Source organism: Thamnophis sirtalis, unplaced genomic scaffold, assembly GCF_051295495.1.
Source record: "Thamnophis sirtalis isolate CommonGarterSnake01/CBP01778 unplaced genomic scaffold, rThaSir2_p1.2 scaffold_4, whole genome shotgun sequence".
Lineage (NCBI taxonomy): Eukaryota > Metazoa > Chordata > Lepidosauria > Squamata > Natricidae > Thamnophis > Thamnophis sirtalis.
This window is the reverse complement of record NW_028261384.1, coordinates 74,550,806-74,566,598: the sequence shown is the minus strand read 5'-3', so window position 1 is coordinate 74,566,598 and position 15,793 is coordinate 74,550,806. Positions and strand designations below refer to the sequence as shown.

Here is a 15,793-nt window from a genome sequence, read left to right as displayed (position 1 = left end):
AAATTAGATCACTTAAAGAATGGGATCTCTTAAATTAAAGGACAATACCATGACTACATGAAAACATAATTTAAAGAAAATAAAGAAACAGATAATTTAACCTAACCAGCTGTGGGATTCACTTACCTTCCCTACCAGTTCGCAAATGTGAGTGCACGAGCCTTGTCTGCACATGCACACCACCTTCTGCACTTGCACAGTGCTCATGCATTACGTCAGGGTGGGTGGAGCCTCCCACAGCGGCTGCTGGTGGTTCGCCTCAACTGGAGAGAACCAGCTGAATACCACCTCTGAACCTAACTATCCGATTCAGTTTTTGTAGCTGAGCTGTTAAGAGCTATTCCTCTTAAAGAGTCTCATGCGGCATTTGCATGCCATTTTTCAATGTAAACAATATATGTACATTTGCCTGTGGATTGGCTCCTTATAAAAACTTTAAAAGCAGAGTTTGTATTTTGAAGCTACTGGCAACTTTTAGGCTTATCAGCACTGGAAAAAATAATCACATTCAGTAATTCTAGTTTACACATGCCAGAAAAACTACAGTCTTAGAAGGGCAAGTCCTGGCAATATTCAATGAGTTGCCCTCTAAAAATCATTGCTTGTACTGCCAATTTAAGAGCTTTAGTCACAATTCACACCCTTTGCCATCGCAAGATTTAGATAAAGATTTACCCAATAGCAAAAAGGGCTGGGCCTGTTCATGATTCCATCAATCGCTTTGTGACTTTTCAATCTTTTATTTGTGTATTACAACTGCACCCTATTTGCAAAACTTTTCTTGTGTTCTCTCTCTCTCCTACTGTATAGTTCTCAAACCATTTATAGTTCTTAAACCATGGTCATATTCATTATTTAAATATATTACATTAATAATTTTATTATTTGTTATGCGAGAACACCTGCCCATCATAGAAAGAAATTTCTGTGGCAAGCAGAATTTACTCAGTCTACCTTGAAGCTGATAAAATTGTGTAGGATTTACCAGAAAAGTTGCAACCTGAAGGAGGGCTTTCATGTCCGAGGAGACATTAAAAACATTCTCAGCTCTTTTTCTAGAAATCAGGAGGATTGTTGAATGAGAGGAAGAAGAATCTTAAACACTGCACTTAGAAAACTGCTGGGCTTTAGCAAGACAGGTTACTAACTTTCTGTCCAGAATAAGCAATTTAAACTTCAATGTGGCTTCCCATGATGCAAATATGTTGGTCACTTATTCATACTTGCATGTTACACTGCTTATAAAGAGTGAGTCTGAGGGAAAATCATTGCAAACTGCTCAGAAGAAAAGGTGCCTTAGGCTAGAGCCAATAGCTAATCATAAGTGTTTGTATGTTTTTGCAACTTGGCATAGTTCTCTTGGAAAGTGCACCTGGAGTTCTGTAAACTAACAAGATGAAAGGGTTAACAATGTGCTAACAAAACACATGAGACCCATATACCTATGATGAACAATTAATTAAACTAATTCATCTTGTGACAGGATATTTGTTCAATGGAATGATAAACATGTTTTTCAGAGATAAGCTTTTCTCAGGGGCTATGCGATAAGCTATTGAGGTTAGTTCCACTCAAGAGTGTAGCAGGTACTCTTTTTACTGCATTGCCTACTGCAACAATGTCCCTCAAGCAACAACTTATGAAGATCCCCAGGCTTGGAACAACAATTTTGCTGAGTTGTAGGAAAGGCTGAGTACAGCCTTTATGAAAACAAACATCTTGGTCTTTTTTTGGATCACATTACTTGGAAGTGCAAGTAGATAATAAGTCTGAATCAGTCTTAACAGAAGAGTCCCAGTAGCACTGATGATGTTGCCTAGTTAGGGTAATGAAATGTCTGCAAGAAAACAATCAAGATCAGAGAGCATTGAGGACCCTTCATATCAATCTTGAGCTACAAATATTCTCCTTTATTGGAACCTTATTTGCATTTGTAATATTCTATTGCTAATGCTATACAATTAAAGGAATATTTTTTAACATGACCCATGCATTACCCATTGTCTAAAGAAACACAGTCCATTGTGTTAAAACTGGTTTCTTATGCAATATAGATTACTTCAATCTCATTCACATATGTATCAAGAGGTGGTTGGATGTGTCAAGAATGCAGAATGATTCAGACTTATCTACTTGCAGCTCTCAAGTAATATGATCCAAAAAAGGCCACGTTTGGTTTTATAAATGTTGCACTCAACCATTTCTATAACTCAGCCAGAATGTTTTATGCAGACATTTCATTACCAAACTTAGATAACATCATCAGTGCTAGCAGAAACATCTGCAAGGAAACAACCAGGCTCAGATAGCACTAAGGACACCTCACACATAAGGTTATCATGTTTGGGAGAAATAGTATTTTTTTCTTTTTGTTTATTTAGAAAAATGGAACATTAAAACTGCACTTCTCTTTCATCTATTCTCAGAAACCTGTGGAAAATAGCACTAGCAATAGAAGGAAGGAAAGAAGGAAGTTCAGAACTTCAGTAGTTGTACAGGAAAATCCATTCTTGATGCACAACACTATACCAGCTCCTTTTTTGTTTTGCTTCAGTAGCACGATATATAACATAATTTGTACAAGATCTTTGAAACGGTATATATTCATTAAAACCAGTGATCTACTGATGGAATTTATCATATCAGTTCTGTGATTCCTGTAATATACTTGCCTTGTATCTCATGACATCCATCTTGCTTCTAATCCATTTTTTTATATTTATGCAAATACTTTTAACATAAGAAAACTATTCCCTGTGTTCAGTACCACTTTCCTGTGTATATTTATCCTTTGCTCCTTTCTTAAACTAGTAGTTTATAAAACAAATTGCTTTGCTGCTGTACTAATCCATCACTTGCTAATTTTTATTTCTCAATGAACTTTTTATACCCCACCATATTCTAGTTTAAAATCCTCCTGATCTGATGAATCAATTGTCATCCAAAGATTTATGTATCCTTCTTAATGCTGAATTTCATATTTGTAGTTTAGTTCCACCACCTTGAACATGAAATTTGCATCACTGTTGAAAAACCCAAACTCTTATTTTGTACAAATACTGTAATCAAGATTTCACTTGAAGTCTGTTGCTAAATGTTTTCCTTCTTCCAAACCCTGAAATTACTTGATGAGCTAAAAGTTATGTCTTGTAGAATAATTAGTATCCATATTGATTAGTTGATATGGATTTTATTTTCCCATGATTTGTGTAACAACCATAGTGGTTAAGATTCTAGATCTGGGTGAGGGAAACTCAGTTTCCAGTTTCAAGGCAAATTCAGAAATCTTTTGCAATTCAGAGAAACTTTAGGCCAGAGGAAATATTTTGCATAATTAGGACATAAAATAAATTATGTATTGTATGGTGAGAGAATAATAATAATATTTGCTAATCTTTGGAACAGATCTATGTGAGTCGTTATGAAAATAGAGTTCTATGGAGAGGATGGTAGAAATGGATGTAGTGTAGAAAATAAAAGGTCTTTAAGCCAACCTTGCACATATTTAAATGATACCTTGTTCATTTTTTCTATAGAGAAAAATATACAACTGATTACTAGAAAACAATCAATTTCTGTTTTCTTCATAAAAATTATAAATTACTCGAAAGGAAGAAAATAGTTTTAATTTGAAATACAAAAACATTGCATACTAACTGCCAAATGCTATATTTTATAAAAAAATAATCCACATACTAACTGTGTTTGTATGTGTGTGTGTATTTTTGTTTGTAGGGTACATTCAGTGACTTATTAATAAGGAAATTATAAGATTAGACCAGGGGTGGGTTCCTGCCGGTTCGCACCGGTTCGTGCAAACCGGTTCGTCAGTGAACCCGGAAGTAATTAACTTCCGGGTTCCTAGCTCCTAGCCCCTGTCGCTGGGTGCCTGCAGGGTTTTTCTTTTTAAAAAACGCCTCTCCGGATGATCTTGAAAACCTGCAAGGTTGCTTTGGAAGGGGACATATGGGCAGCATTTCCCACTGCCCCCCTCCCCGGGAGCCTGCAGTTTTAAAGCAAGCCTTTGCACAATAAAGAAAATCTCACGAGCGAGAGAAGTTCTTAATTGCTTTTACTGTGAAGTTGCAGAAGCTTCCGAGGCTGCAGGCAACCAGAGATAGGGTGGGGGAATGCCTCGCAGGTTTTCAAGATCGTCTGCAGAGGCGTTTTTAAAAAGAAAATCCTGAAAAGGATTTGGAGAGATGGGCAACTGGTCTTTGGTGGGGGGGAATCCCCAGAACCAGGAGCGCAGCCCATTCCCTCTCCCAAGAAGACCGTTTTCTTTTTTAAAACGCCTCTGCAGAAGCTTCTCTGTGGAAGCTTCCAAGGCTACAGGCAACCAGAAATGGGGTGGGGGAATGCCTCGCAGGTTTTCAAGATCGTCTTCAGAGAGGCGTTTTTAAAAAGAAAATCCTGAAAAGGATTTGGAGAGATGGGCAACTGGTCTTTGGTGGGGGGGAATCCCCAGAACCAGGAGCGCAGCCCATTCCCCCTCTCAAGAAGACCGTTTTCTTTTTAAAAACGCCTCTGCAGAAGCTTCTCTGTGGAAGCTTCCAAGGCTACAGGCAACCAGAAATGGGGTGGGGGAATGCCTTGCAGGTTTTCAAGATCGTCTGCAGAGAGGCGTTTTTAAAAAGAAAATCCTGAAAAGGATTTGGAGAGATGGGCAACTGGTCTTTGGTGGGGGGGAATCCCCAGAACCAGGAGCGCAGCCCATTCCCCCTCCCAAGAAGACCGTTTTCTTTTTAAAAACGCCTCTGCAGAAGCTTCTCTGTGGAAGCTTCCAAGGCTACAGGCAACCAGGAATGGGGTGGGGGAATGCCTCGCAGGTTTTCAAGATCGTCTGCAGAGGCGTTTTTAAAAAGAAAACGGTCTTCTTGGGAGGGGGAATGGGCTACACTCAGAGGAGCTGGCGCTTGGGGCGCCCTGAAACAACGCATCCCCGCCGCCTCGTTCTACTCAGCAAGCGGGGACATCCCGTCTGTGCTCACTTCTGCTGCCACCACCTCCACTCCCAAACGCAACTGTCAGCTGTGAGCAGGTGACTGAAGCTGCTGCTTGCAGTCATTTACGGCTGCAGATAGATTGTGCCTGTAGCGGGAAGCTCTTCGCCCTGTGAGAGCTCCTCTCCAGCACTCCTAGTTTGGTAACATCATCAGTGCTAGAAGGGAGTGGGGTTGGGGGGGGGAGGAGGAGAAAGTTAGGACAAAAAAGAAAAAGATAAGGAGGGAGAGGACTGTGGGGTCCTTTGGTGTTCTCTGAACGTGGTAGTTTTTAATTAGTTTAGGGAATTTTTATTTATTTATTGTTTATAGAATGTTTATTACAAGAAATGTTATTCCTTTTTGCAAATGTTTTATTTGTGATGCAATATGTTGCTTTTAAGTGTTTAGACCAGGTTTATGTGTCTCAAAGTGGCTGCTTTTCTATGGGCAGGCCAGGTTTGTTGCAAGGCAGTGTGTTTCACCCTCCTTGTTTAGGTAATTCTGAGGTGGTTGATGGTTCTGTGAGTGCCTGTCCTTTATAATTTTCCACATTGCCTTGATGGTTTTTATTCCAGTGACTTTGTCTTTCCTGTTCTTAGGCTTAGGAAAAAAAAACTGGTTTCATTGGCAGTCTTTTTTTTGGGGGGGGGGGGGGATTTTTATTTTTTTGGTGTTTTCCTAGCACTGTCATAGTTTGTGGGTGTGGATGTGGGTGGGTGTGTAATGTCCCGTAGTTATCTATGCATTAATAATGATCTAGTAATATTAATAATATCTAGTAATTAGTAATATCTAGTAATAACATCGTCTTGGCCACTCCCACCAGGTCACATGGGTGGCAAGCCACTCCCACAAAGGAGGCCACGCCACAGAGTAGGTTCGAACAATTTTTGAAACCCACCCCTGGATTAGACTATTAGAGAATCTATCTCATGTAAGCATGTAAAAAACAAATATGTCCTTCACAAGCACATAATTAAAAGCCCAACCCCTTTTCATGTTAAACATGTAAAAGAAGGTGAGAGTTTCATCTTACAATGGTAGTAATGTCTTTTTTTATACCTGTTAAAATGTAATTGTAATTATAATTGCTGTGAAAAATATTGGAAGGCCACCTATCTTTTTGTCTTTTTCTATTTTTAATTATTTTTCTTTCTTTCTTGCACTTTTTTCTTTGCTTTCTTTTCCTTTTTTCTTCCTTTCAACTGAAGGAAGAAAGTGCTTTAATGCCATGCACTTGACTTTAAGTCATCTGTCTATTCAAAATTCTCCCCCTTATCCCTTTTCTCTCCTCCCTCCCTTTCTTCTTTCCAAAGAAGTGATGACTATTATATGCTCACTAGCTCTTCACATAAAGGCTTACACCAAAAATGAGAACTCTGATGTAAATAATGTCTTCAGCTGCAAACGACCTATATACAATGGGTAAATTTGAATGCTGTGGTTTTAATTCAAATTCAATTCAATTCAATTTGAATGCTACGCATTCAATTCCATGTTTATTTTATGTACTTATAACTTGCTACAATTGTAAACAGGTTTGGAGCTGTTCATTAGCAGGTTTAGCTTAATGATCTCTACTATTCATGCTTATAGCAATTGAAACTTGTGTTATTCCACATTTTGTGGTTACCTTTAAACATTATTATATTCTATGTGCTAAATTGGAAATGTTTTTATCAATTAATACATGAATTAGAAATTGTGTTTGTGGGTGTCTTTCTCTGTCCTGGTTAGAATATTGGGTTAATACTTCTACAACTGACATTTACTGAGTGAGACTTGATTAGGTTTACAGAGTGTGCTAAACATGGATTATTCAACTATAATTAGTTAATGGGGCATAGTTGGCTAGGTTCATACAATACATGGAATCATTTAGCTATAAAGGCTTCTGACAACCAAAACAAACTGTTGTTATGGCTTACCACTATGTGTGAATCTTGCCACTGAGATTTCTTCATCCAATCTGTTAGTATTTCCAGATCAGCCAATGTTGCTACTGGGACTGGGCACTGCCATAATGCATTGTAGACCAAATAATAAGATAAGATTTATGCACATTAGGGCAATTTTTTATGTGTTATGCATTTATTTGTATTAGAAAATCAGATGCATTTGCACTCTGACATAAATAATAAATAAATACATACATTTCACTTTTTGTACAGAAAATAGGTGAATACAAGTATATCTAAACACTCCTTTTACATATATATATAATTTTTTTAAACATAATTTCTTGCATAATATTTACATGGTGTAGTTTCAGAGTAAATCTGTTGAGTGGTTTCTGAGTATTGTGCTATTTCATCCTATTACTTCATAGAAGTAATAGTGACTTGTGAAACAAATGTGAAAATATTCTGTGTCCTATTGAAAATGTGATGCTTTTGCTGAAACTTCAGTGGCTATGGTGCTGTTCACCTTGTTGGCAAGAGCTGCATGTGTTTGGAGCTCAATAAAAACAACTCTGATTACTTATATGCTTGCTTCTAACAATGGTCTTATGCAATGCCGTAAGGATGATAGTGGAAAGGTTGGATAAAAATTCAAATGTGTGTACAAATATGATCTTGCCTGATGAAGAAAATGCTTGGAGCTGCCCAGACCTGCTGTAAATGTCTGTTCAGGCATAAATCATGAAGTAACTTTAAAAAATGACCTGTTTCAGCCTTAGTTCCTATCCAGTCTGTCATATGAGTAAAAGTTTTACTTAGTGGAGGTGTACAAAATAATCTGGCTCTGGAACATTCAGTTCCTTTCCTTTCCTCATTTCTCATTCCTGAACAGCATATCAGCAGATATTTTTTTTCTGTCATGGAGTAGGTAGCCTGAAATTGGTGCTCTGAATGCATTGCATTCTAAGTCCTCAAAAGGGCTTATAAATACATATTTGCATATATCAGTTTATGCACAGCAGTGTCTGTTTTTCAGTTGATCATGGATTGTGGTTTATTAATCTAGGGCTTTATTATATGATTTAGTTATCTTATTCCTAAGGTTCTTTGTTGTACTTATTAAAATATAATTCCTTTTTTATTGTTTTATTTTAACATTGAATTTTATTAAGATGTGCATTCTAAATACATTTGAGCAAAGCCACTTTGGTTAAAGGGAATCAGGAGCCATTAGTTCAAGCATTTAGAACTGGCAACAGGGAAGGGATTGCTGGTGAGTGAATGGGGGAGGGGGGCATTCTCTAGCATCTGGTGGGAGTGGCAGGGGAGAGAAATGTGATGTGTTTATGTGTATGAAAGAGTTGTAATATTTGTAATGTGTGTCTATGTTATGTAATGTGTAAGGAGTTGGAAATAGAATACCCTGTGGGTACTGAGAGCTGATAAACCTCAAGGTGCATGGCTTACCATCGTTAGAATTTTCTGATAAGGACATTGGGAGGTTCCAAATTCTGGGTCCTGTGAGCTTCCTTCTGGGGATGGGACTGATATTGGTGGGAGAGCAGGCCATAGAATTAAGTGGTATTGGGCAAGGGGAGATATGGTGAGCAACAAAAGCAGACTATCTTCGGGAATTGCAAAACTGTTGTCTCATAATAGTTCCATGTTCCAGCTACCTGACTTTAGCCCCAATGCTTTGTCAGTGGACCTTTAGCAGCCCTGGCCACTAGCTGCTTCTACTGAATAAGAAGTCTGTAATAGCCTTTCTCATAAATGATTTGATCAATAATGAGATGATAGACTTAGCATAAACAAGTTCATTTAGTGACTGTTCAAAATTGCAATGGTACAGAAAAAAAGTGACTTTTCACATTTTTCACACTTATGACCATTGCAGCATCCCCATGGTCATGTGATTTGCATTCAGATGCTTGACAACTGGTTCATATTTATGGTAGTTGCAGTGTCCCAGGGTCACATGATCACCTTTTGCGCCCCTCTGACAAACAAAGTTAATTGGAAAACCAGATTCACTTGACACTAATTTAACAATTGCAGTGTTACTAATTTAACAACTGCAGTGATTCATTTAATAATGTGGCAAGAAAAGTCATGAAATGGGGCAAAACCTACTTAGCAACATAAATTCTGGGCTCAGTTGTGGTCATAAGTTGAGGACTACCTGTATTACTGAGACCTGTGTAGATTCTAAAAGGAGATTTGCCCTTTCCAAAATTTGCCCAGATGGGTTGCAGTTGAGCCATGGTGGCACAGTGGTTAGAATGGAATGTTGCAGACTAACTCTGCCTACAGCCTGGAATTTGATCCTGATGGACTCAAGACTGACTCAGCCTTCCATTCTTCTGAAATTGGTAAAATGATGACCCAGATTGTTAGGACAATATACTGACATTTGTAAACTGCTCAGAGAGTAATGCAAAGCACTATGGGTGGTATGTAAGACTAAGTGATATTTCTATTGTTATTGCATTGTGACAAGGGTGCGGGGTCATTCATGAGGGAAATTCATAATTTCTTATAATTTTCATAGATCACAAATTACTAGTTGTGTGAGCCTGTTCATTAAATTGGGCTATAGAGATCAGTTAGGACTGTTATTGTAGTTCAAGCCCCCCCCCTCCGCACAGCGACTTCTCTGCTTGAACTCCTTTCATTTTATTTCTGATTTGGCTGGCGGCTCTGGGGCACTTTAAGCTGCCTTCCCTTGAAATGGGCTCTGAGGTAGCTCTAGACAGCCACCTATCCCAGGTTATTTAGAAGTCTATTCAAAGTGCTGGTGTCTTAGATTATTGGAAACATACTTAGATGACTCCATTGTGGAGGCAACATTTCTTATCCTCCTTTATGCCCAGGCTTTGTATATTTGTTTTCATGCATTTTTAATGTGGATTTTTTTATATTGGTCTAACTTTTGTTTTATTTGATTGTTGATTGTGTTTTTTCAGAATGTTTCACTTTGATATACATAATTTTATATTACACATTTTGGATTTAATTTATTCAATTATGTATTTTTAATCCAAATTACATTTTGGGTAATGGCACAATGTTCATGTTGGTTAACTGAAGCACCTTAAGTGCTGCAAATCAGTCTAGCCATTGCTCAATCTCCTCTTTCAGGAAAAGGTGGAAATAGTTTTACACCTACTCCATCTGGAACGCTTTTCACTCGAAGAGTCAATTATTCCCAGACACCTGGAATTTAGATAAAGGGGAATATAGGCCTTGTTAAAAAAGGGAAAGTGGCCCTGGAACACAAACAGTTAGGAGACTGGAGATTATATATGTTGTTTTCACAATTTAAAACAGAGATGGACAATTGTACTTCCTAGAAGTTGTAGTATATTTTTTTCTCCATTGACCATGCTGGCCATGCTGATGTTCAATACCCAGAGAACAATTTCTTGGCCACTTTGGGGTACTTTTTTTCAGCTTCTAAAGCTACATCGTCTGGAAAACATTTTTAAAAAGGGATCTTGCAAAATATTCATATTTTTTCAGCAATATCAGTTTTTTGCAAAGCCAGTCTTCAATTCTGAGAGTTGTAATCTCAAAACATCTAGAGCACACCAAATTGAGTAATATTGGTTAGTAGGAGAGGAGGAAGATATGATACCATTTTTAAAAGACTTATTCTAAATGAACTTAAAGATACTGATGTATGTAACTATTTTTAAATTCCAGAGTAATTCTTCTTAACCAAGACAATTAAAAAACTTCCTGGGAAGAGCTTGACAAGGTATGCTATAATGTCATTAGATATAATTGATTGATTGATTATGTACCATCAAGTAATTTTTTATCTTAGAAACGACATCGATTTTCTCCATGACAATGTATCCTTAACCTATTCTTTCAGGAATATCTTAAGAAAATAATGCTATATTTAGCAATTATTGTTGCATTTTTACTAATGTGTAAAAGCATGTGTAAAGCTATAGCACTTCATCTTGGAAGGAGCAAAAGAATGAATGACCATGTTCCTGAGCATTTTCACAAAATATGCAAAATATTTGCATTTTCCCTCCTGTTTTATTCATTTAAAATCTGACTCAATAGATTAAGCCAGATTTTAACTGAAAGATGCAAGAAAAAAAGAGATTCAGAAGCATGTAATCATTTTGGCAAAATTTTCCTGTTTGTGACTACAATGCTGTCACTTTTAGGAATAATTAGGACTTCTTATTCAACTCGAAAATGATCTTTTGAAAATATCTTCTAAGCAAGTCCTGATTGAATTAATAGGATTATACCAGGGATGTGCAGGCAGGGGAGACAGAGCCTCACCACTGTCATCATAAAAAGAAAAAAAATGTAAAAGGAAAAAAGCTGAGCTAGTTGCTGCCAGAGTCACAGTGGATGACTACTTAGTGCTTAACTGTTTAAAAAAGCCTCTAAAAAAGTGCCCTCTACAGGAGGAGGCAGGAGAACGACATGCCTCATCTAGTCTGACTTTATGATCACTCGAGCAGAGTTAAGCAAGGGTTAAAAGCCGAAAAATTCCTGACGTAGCTGAGGCACGTAGTTCTGCCTCCTCCTGTAGAGGGCGTTTTTTTAGAGGCTTTTTTAAACAGTTAAGCAGAGTCATCCACACAGTGACTTTGGCAGCAACTAGCCCAGCCTGACCTCAGCTCTTGCCTTTTTCCTTTTACATTTTTTTTCTTTTCATGATGGCAGGCAAGAGCAGAATTGAAATCCTCTCTGAAACAGCTGGAAAAGGTAAGTGTGGGTCGGTGGGAGGGGGAGGAATTCAAACTTAATCCTCCTGGTGCAACTTTGTCTGTGTGTGTTTGTTTGAGAGAGTTTGTTGGAGTGAAGAGAGGGATGTGGGTAGGAGAGGCAGGGTGGGCAGCCCGCCTTACCCGGCTGGAGGGGCAGCACCTCTGGCTTCAGTCCAGCCTGTGACGCTAGCTTTCTTTCGCCCGCCTGTGCCCGCGGCAGCCCGTCAGCTCAGGCGGACGAAAGAGACTTTCTTTCCCCTGCCTGTGTCCGCGGCAGCCCGCCAGCTCAGATGGGTGAAAGTCACTTTCTTTCGCCCGCCTGTGCCCGGGGCAGAGCTCAGGTGAGCTGCCGCAAGCACAGGCGGGCGAAAGAAAGTGCTTTAGTTAGTGGGGTGTCGGGGGAGAGGACTGCCTCACCAGCCATAAACCTCACCGCACGTCACTGAATTATACATATGCTAATGTTTTTATATATGCTGTGGTAGTTACTATTTGTAAATGTTTTCTTGTGACAATGCGTTTATAAATAAATCCACACTCAAAGAATGGAAAAGGAAGCATATTTTTTTATGTTTACTTCTTTGTTCTGATCATTATGATTTAGGATTCATACCATTTTATCAGTGTGAATGTCCAAAGTATGAATCTCCAAAGCATCTGAAGGAGATACAGTATCTTTATTGCAATAAATATCTGGCAATATGGGAATGATTAAAAAGGGGGTGGGGGCTGAATTCTTTTCTTTAACAACACTTTGCCTTTTCTGCTTTTTCTGATGTTTGTCATCTGCTTGAACATCAGAGCAATGTTACAAAAAAAAACCTGATTTGCAAAATAGGCAGGTTTAATGAAGAACATGGGAATAAAAAGCTACTGCAAAATATTCTAAAATCATTTTGTCTACTTTTGTCTGTAATTTAGTGTCTCAAAAATGAGGCAACTTTTCCTCTTGCTAATTATTCAATCTATTTCCTGATGATGATTATGTCATTGGTTTGCTTTCCATTCCTTCTATGAGATCCCCTACTGCAGGGGCACCAATCTTTTGGCTTCAGCGATCACTAAATTCATAATTCTAAATCCCACAGATTACTAATATGATTTTTTTTAAAAAAGATAAATAGTATTTAGTGCAATATAAAAAATGCAAATATTTTTTCTGCAGACCACCAAAATTTTCTCGCATACCACCTATGGTCCACGAACCACCAGTTAGTGACCACTGCCCTAGTTGATTCCTATATAATGGGTGACATTTCATTTTGAAATAAATTGAACCTTTCCTCCAAAATCTGAAAAATATTCCTCCTTTCCTATATTATTCAATGCATATGCAAAGGCATGGAAACACTAGGCTACATTTCTGACTGCTAGCCATATAGGAATATCATTTTTTCCTTAATAATTAGTGAAACAGTGACATCCCTGAAATAAATGTATAAATGGATTTGGCTTGCTCAGTTTTCCTTTGGAATTTTCTCTGAAAGAACCAATACAGAACGCTATGTGAATGACTTTTATTCAGGCCAGTCTTGTGGAAATATTGAAAAAACATTAACATAAATACCTGGTTTTTTCATGTAAAATGATTTGTTTTTCAACTTTTTTCTCTCTAGGAAATAAAATATGTCCCTAAGAAAATTTCATCAAATGGCTGTTTTTATGGGTATTCAGTGTATTGCAGCAGGTGCTTTTACATACTACTATATACAAAGTAAGTTCCATCATAGTTAGCAATTTGAAATTGATTTATAAAGTGTCTGTGCATTAACTTGATAAATTGAACTGGACCCTCTTAGACTGTAAGTACAAGGTCCCTATTCATTTCTCCATGCTCAATTTTTTTACAAACAGAAATCCAGCATAGTGGGCAAAGAATTGGACTATCTATCTTTCTATCTATCTGTAATAAGATTTTAAATGGGGAGATTTTAAAAATAATATCCCTACCTATTCATAGGAGTATCAACCAAATATTATGTGTTCCTCTACTTAGAATCCTTTTATACTACCCAGCTAAATATTTCTGATTTTGCTAATAGATGGAGGACTTTGACCTTCAAACATTTTATTTATTTGCTATCCATCTTGCCATCAGGTGACTCTTGGTGGCTTACAATAAAATAGAAACAATATAAAATATTAAAATGATAAGCATTAGCATTAAAATTAGCAAAAATGGCTAAAGAAGGAAGCAGAATGCAAATAGGATAGAGACAGAATCCTCTCTCAGTTCACCAACCAGCTCCAATGCAGAATCCAAGGACCCCTCAGGACCCAAGGCCAATCGGCAGAGCAAGGTTTTATTACTATCCTGTGCAAGGCCAGAGGGAGGGGGATCTCACCGTGGAGGCATAATGTTCCAGAGGGCAGGAGCCTTGACAGAAATTCTCTTCTCCTGGACCCTGCCAGCTGGAATTTTGTTGCTGGCCCAGGAAAGACAGGCGAATCCCATTGGAATTATAAATGGTGCTTTATAAATGGTGCTTCTAAGAAAAACATAGTCATATTTACAAATCCAAAATTTGCCTTGAATATGGGTTTGACTGACAATGCTTGAGTCTTAAAATAAATTATAAGAAATAAGATACACATTTTCTTCAACAAGGTATGTAAATCACACATTAGGGCTCTGGCATAAAATTTTATTTTCTCTGTGCATTGCTTGGAGACTCCATGCATGGGTTATAACTTGTGCCTATTAGTCCCGAGACTGAGTTTGAATATTTGGACACGCCTCCTTGGGCTTGCTGTAGCTCAGTTCTTAACTCAGTCTAGGCCAACAAGACGCATTTCAACTCTTCTCTGAAGTTTATTTTTAGGCATTAGTTAGAACTTTATATCTGGACTCTTCAACTAGCTACAGAAAGTATTTGATCTCTTTTCCTGATAATCTGCTAGCCTTAATTGGACTGCAGGGGAGCTTAATGATTTCCAGGGCTCTGGTGACCGTTCTGAGGTAAGTCTTCATCTGGCTAGCTCTCCCACAGCTGCATTCTTTGCTTAATAGCTCTGTGGACTCTCCCTTTCATCTCTAATTGCTGCCAAGCCGCTGCACTGCCCTTTGAGGCGTGAATGATGGTTTTAGCCTGGGGAGACAGCCGCGCTTCTCCTTTTCCTTTCTGATTGCTGCCAAGCCGCTGTGCTTCCCCTTTAAAGCGCGAACAGTGGTTTTAACCTGGTGAGCCTGCTGGCCTCGCCACCATGCCACTTCTTTTTTTGGTGCAAACAGCAGTTGGAGCACAATCAGCTCCTTTGAACTTTTCAGAGCAGCGGGAGTGAGTGGGGAGCCATGCAACCCTCATTTATTGGCTGAAACCTTCGGACTCATTGGATTGCCTTAGTAAGGCTAAGGATTCACTTGCTCTTCTTCAGGCTTCATTGCTGAGGTAACAGGTTAGTGTGGGCTGGAGAGATGGTGCCTCCATTTTGTGAGGCTTCTCTGTAATTCCTCATGGCTATCTGCCTTTTGATTGCAACTGATTGCCACTATGCCCATATCTATTCATCTCTCTTTAAGGGGCTGGGATTCTTTAGCCTCCAGGTTTCTGGCTAGCCCTTCCTTAAGCAAGATAAGTGCTCTCCCTTTCCTCTGACATAGTTGATACAGCAGGCTTCTAATAGTGGTGGCTATTTTGAGTCACCAATGGTCAGGCCTCATTTTCCTTACTCAAATTGCCTGCTCCTACAAATCAGCAGTCTATCTGGCAGCTTTGGTTGCCTGAGCCGCTGTTGCTCCTGAGGGCCTAATTCTGCAAGTTAATCAGTCTAATATTCCCTGGGGTCCACGTCCAAGTATTTGGTCACATCCCAGGGTTAAGTGACTGTAACCACTAATATGATGAATTCATAAATTGCTAAATTAATAAAGTATTATATCTGATCTCTTTCCATCTTCATCTCTTGCAATATATTCCATCTAGAAATGGCTGGTAGCAAAATAGGCCCTGGCAAGGCCAAGGCTAAGACCAAGCACTTATCAGCTTCTAAGGCGTCAGCCAAGCTGTCTGCCAGGCGTCAAAAGGTGCTTAGAAAGCAGTTTGCCAAGGCACAAAAGGCAACTGCAGTGCAGTCAGACAATACCATGAGTGGTCAGGATTCATCTCTAGCTCCATGCAGGTAACTTCGTGACTTGTCACCTGATATTCCGGACCTTCCAGCTAAT

The 15,793-nt window shown here is 38.6% G+C and overlaps 1 protein-coding gene across 3 annotated transcripts in view; it reads left to right on the top strand.

Annotated features, from left to right (window-relative positions):
- The window catches only part of COA1 (cytochrome c oxidase assembly factor 1), a 120,489-nt gene that overhangs the window by 64,295 nt on the left and 40,401 nt on the right, over positions 1–15,793 (top strand). For all 3 annotated transcript variants that reach the window (XM_087713130.1, XM_087713131.1, XM_087713132.1), the window contains exons 2-3: positions 10,592–10,646; positions 13,245–13,342. Coding sequence is in view for 1 of the 3 variants with exons in the window: in XM_087713132.1 (XP_087569258.1) it covers positions 13,255–13,342 (88 nt within the window). In the remaining 2 variants the exon portion in view is untranslated. The remainder of the gene's footprint in view (positions 1–10,591; positions 10,647–13,244; positions 13,343–15,793) is intronic.